Source organism: Oratosquilla oratoria, chromosome 12 (assembly GCF_046742065.1).
Source record: "Oratosquilla oratoria isolate Oo_2021 chromosome 12, ASM4674206v1, whole genome shotgun sequence".
Lineage (NCBI taxonomy): Eukaryota > Metazoa > Arthropoda > Malacostraca > Stomatopoda > Squillidae > Oratosquilla > Oratosquilla oratoria.
The window spans coordinates 66,370,978-66,375,977 of record NC_134788.1 but is presented as its reverse complement, the minus strand read 5'-3'; the positions used below and the strand labels follow the sequence as shown (position 1 = coordinate 66,375,977).

Sequence of the window (5,000 nt, the reverse complement as noted above, 5' to 3'; positions counted from 1 at the left end):
ACTTTCCTGAAGAGGGCTACAGTTGATAGCCGAAATATAGGATTATTCTTTATTCGAAGTTTATTCTTTCTCCGACTGTGGGTTCCTGTGTGTTATTTACAAATGTGCTACTACATTTCTATTTAGATATATATATATATATATATATATACATATCTATACACATGTATATTTGTATATATACACATATATGTGTATTCGTAAACGAAACACCTTAAAGTGAACTCCAAACTGAAACCTGTGAAAAATCTAGGGTAAACTTACTACGGTCAATATAACAAAAGAAAAAATTAAAAGGTGTATAGAGAAACTCAAAGTTAATAAAACACCAGGGCCTGATGGTTGGCATCCAATAATCTTAAAGGAAATTAGAAATGAGATTGTTGTTCCATTATAAAGAAAAAAAAAATCAAATCCATCATATCCGGAGATGTCCCAAGAGAATGGATGCTAGCTAACATCACTCCAATACAGACGCTCCTCTACTTACGTTCATTCGTTTTACGTTTTTTCGATTTTACATTTGAACTGACGGTAAAAAAAAAAATTGTAAAAAAATTTTTTTTTTAGAGAATTTTTTTAGTTTACCGCGCTCTCCGTAGTTCAAACGATACTTGCGCACGACGCTGCGTCCATTGTTTACATTGCGCAGACGACAAACTGAACATGCCTTGCCTCCTCCTCCCCCTCCTCCTCCACCATCTCAATTTATGTTGCTTGAATTTAATCTATTCGAGATTAATGTTATTATTTTACAATGTTAGGTGTTTAATTAATGATTTAGGGGTGTTTTATAAGATACGGTAATATAATTTACCGATGTATAGTACAGTAACAACTTACGTTAATTTTCAACTTACGTTCGGCCGTTCGGAACGTAACTAAAACGTAAGTTGAGAAGCGTCTGTATTCAAAAAAGGTGACAAAAAGAAATCAATAACTACAGGCCTATAAGCTTGACTTCAATTGTAGGAAATTTGATGGAAACTATCATCAGAGATGCTATCGAACATCATTTAGAAAGGAACTGTTTGATAAATGATAGCCAGTATGGATTCAGACAGAAATGCGTGACTAATTTACTCAAATTCTACAACATAGTCATATCGAATTATGACAAAAGAAACAATATAAATTTAATATATTTAGATTTTGCAAAAGCTTTTGATACTGTCCCCCACGGAAGAATACATACTAAATTAGCTTCACACAAAGTGGCAGCCTATTAAGTTGGACTAGAAATTGGATAAATGATTGAAAACAGAAAGTTCTTTTAAATGGCAAAACTTCTAGATGGAAAAATGTTACAAGTAGAGTTCCTCAGGGTTCCATTCTTGGGTTATTTCTGTTCATAGTATATATAATTGATATAGACCACGGACTAAAATGTATTGTCTTCAAATTTGCTGATGATACAAAATTGTGCAGGATGGCAAATGATCACTTCAATCAATTAGATATTCAAGAAGATTTAGAAAAAAATTACAGCAATGGTCTGAAAAGTGGCTAATGAAATTTAACACAAGTAAATGCAAGGTTATGCACATACATATACCATGGCTTTCCCGCCTAGAAGGGAGGTAGCCAAAAAGAAAAAGGCATAAGATCATTTCCACCCATTCCATCCTTGAATACACTCCACACCCCTCCACCCTCCCTTTTATCCTAGCACCTCCTGGATGACGGGTCATCCCTGCACCTTGTCCACTGCCCTGGGTCAGAAGCAGTGTCGCAAGACACAGCACATCCACAGCAAGGCCGCTTAAAATAACAGTAAGTATGATTACAAGTTGTTTGGAAATTCGTTAACAAAAGTGGATAGTGAGAAGGATCTCTGGGTAATTATCAGTAATGATCTCAAATCATCTAAGCAGTGTATTTCAGCAATTTTTTTTTACTTCAAAAGCTGATCTCTCATTAACAAGCTATATAAATCATTAGTTCGTCCACATTTGGAATATGCTGTTTCCATATGGTCACTGAATCTCATTAAAGACATTGACAGATTGGAAAAAGTACAAAGGAGAGCCACAAAACTGATTCCAAATATAAAAAATAAATCATACAAAAATTGACTAAAACATATGAATCTATTTTCCCTAAAAAAGCGTAGACTCAGAGGTGACTTGATACAGGTATTTAAGATTCTAAAGGGGATTGACAAAATCAAAAGTGACAAAATTCTTACACTGAGAATCCGACAAGAAATAATGGTCTCAAACTGTCAGGAAATAGATTTAATTTGGAAGTGGGTAGAAACAACTTCACCAACTGTGTAGTTAATGAATGGAATAAACTTCCTGCAGAGGCAGTGCAATGTAGTTCAGTTTGAAGCTTTATGATTCGTTTAAACTTTTAAGCAAGATGCTGTAATGACTGCCATTTATCTTATATTATTTGATTATTTGTTTGTTATTATTTGTCTTTGTTTATAATTTGCTTGATTTCCATTTATTATTATTTATTTGCCAGTTTATCATTATTTAGTATTTACCCGTTTGTTATCATTTATCTATACCTATGTATTATTTATTTTATTTATTATTATATCATTTTTTTTCATTTTATCTATTTCTTTATCATTTATATATATATTTTTGCATCCAACCTAGTTATGGACCAAAAGGTCTCCTGTGGACATGCTCCGCCTTTGTAAACCCTTTGTAAATATATATATATATATATATATATATATATATATATATATATATACATATTATATATATATATGTGTATATATATATATATATATATATATATATATATATGTATATATGTATATACAGACGCTCCTCTACTTACGTATCATTCGTTTTACGTTTTTGCGATTTTACGTTTGAACTGACTAATTTTTGTTTGTGAATTTTTGAGTATAGCACGCTCTCTGTAGCACGAGACGTTCAAACGATACGCATGACGCTGCGTCCATTGTTTACATGGCACAAACAACAGACTGAACGTGCCTTGCCTCGTCCTCCCCATCTCACTTTATGTTGCTTGAATTTAATTTATTTGAAACTAATGTTATTATTTTACAATGTTATGTTTATAATTAATGATTTAGGGGTGTTTTATAAGATACAGTAATAGAATTTATGGATGTATAGTACAGTATGAACGGTCATACAGTACTGGAACGTACAGTAACAACTTACGTTCATTTTCACGTTACGTTCGGCCGTTCGGAATGTAACTAAAACGTAAGTTGAGGAGCGTCTGTATATATTTATATAATGTGTATATACATATATATATATATATACATATATATACATATATATATATATGCTAATAAGAACACGGGTACGTGTGTTCACTTATGCAAAGTAGACCACTTGGAAAAAGAAACTAACGAAGCAGAGCGCTTTCGTATATTACATCTTCAGTGCAATGAAGATGTAATATAAAAAAGCGCTCTGCTTCGTTAGTTTCTTTTTCCAAGTGGTCTACTTTGCATATATATATATATATATATATATATATATATATATATATATATATATATATATATATCCCTGTCTGTCACATTTTCTTCCTCTTTCTCTTCCTTTTCCACCATTATCTCTATTTGTTTCCCTACTTTGCCCCGCCATATCTCTCTGTTTGTCTTTGTACTTCTTGCCCATGTTTCTCTCTTTCTCTATCTCCCCTTCTCATGTACAAATTGTTCCTCGTCAACGGGTGTAAAAACAAAATATTTTGACTTTTGCTCCACAGATGCTGTGTCGTGACCCTGATGCTGTCATGTCGTCTGAGACCGTATCTCACCTGAGCAAAGAAACCTTGAGGAACTTGCTAAAGAGCGATGACATCTGTTTTTCTTCCGAGGCTGTCCCCTTCAAAGGACTGATTGCCTGGTAAATACATGTGCATGTCCCCCTGCTTTGTGGCCATTTCTCTTTTGTTTTCAACGTGATGTGTAATGCAGCTGTGGTTAGATATTCGTCCATCAACCTCCGACATTAAGGCGTTGTGTGAGCGGCACTGTGTCTCTTGTCGTTGCAGGGGAAGAGCCCAGCTAGGCCCGGAGGAGGAGCCGTCAGGGAGTGCAGTGCGCCAGAAGATCGGGGACGACCTGCTGAAGGAGGTGCGGTTCCTGAACATGTCCTGCGACGAGTTCGTCGACAACGTGTTCGGCACGGACGTGCTGACTCACACGGAGTGCTTCCACATCCAGAGGGCGATCAGGGGCGCCGACCTCTCGACCCTCCCAGAGGACACTCCTCTCAATCCTACCAGGAGAGGCAGGGCCCCAAAGCTCAGGGAGAGGGAGGAGCTTTCTCGCTGTGAACTGTACTTACCTGGTTCCTGGGTGGATTACACTTCGTCTTCAGAAGTCGTCTTGTTTGAAGGTCTTTCGAGTGATGCGACGATTCAGCTTCACCACATGCATGTTAAATCTTATAGTCAAACCTCCACCTGCGGTGGAGCACTTAACATAATGGACGACGAAGGAAAAACGATAAGCTCAGTGGCGTCTGAAGATGAGAATTTCACTTTCACGAGGCCAGCTGTCCTTCAGAAGGATAAGAAATACAGAGTTGTGTTTTACCCCAAAAAAGATGTTAGGTTATATCGTGGAGAAAGGGATAGGGCGGGGAACACAACTCTTTCATTTTCACGGGGTCATGACTGTTCTTTTTATATCTGGAAGCCGACAAGTAGTTAGGAAGTAGGCACTCCTCTGCGTACCCTCGGCCCTGTGGAAGCGAAGTCCGTTCGGGTTTGGCTGTCGAGAGGGAAAAGAAAGGACGAGAGCGTCATTCATGTCACAGGAGAGAGCGGGTCCTGTTCCTAATGGCGACGTTGACCAGGTTTGGCGCCAGCAAGAATGAAACGTGAAAGGAGCAGCAGCCAGGGCCAAGCGTGTGAAGGGCGCCACCGTAGATAGGGGAAGAGGGTGTAGTGTCGTCCTTGGTTCTCAGGCTGAACTGCTCACGAGTGTTGAAGTGACGACTCGGCCAACCGCTGTCTAGCCTGCAAACCGTCGACATTTCGTC

General features: G+C 37.5%; 1 protein-coding gene across 2 annotated transcripts in view; it reads left to right on the top strand.

Annotated features, from left to right (window-relative positions):
- The window catches only part of LOC143031961 (BTB/POZ domain-containing protein 6-like), a 36,966-nt gene that overhangs the window by 31,728 nt on the left and 238 nt on the right, over positions 1 to 5,000 (top strand). For both annotated transcript variants that reach the window (XM_076196361.1, XM_076196360.1), the window contains exons 5-6: positions 3,718 to 3,857; positions 4,006 to 5,000. The exon at positions 4,006 to 5,000 is cut by the window's right edge and continues 238 nt beyond it. In XM_076196361.1, coding sequence (XP_076052476.1) covers positions 3,718 to 3,857; positions 4,006 to 4,669 — 804 coding nt within the window. In that variant the 3' untranslated portion in view covers positions 4,670 to 5,000. The remainder of the gene's footprint in view (positions 1 to 3,717; positions 3,858 to 4,005) is intronic.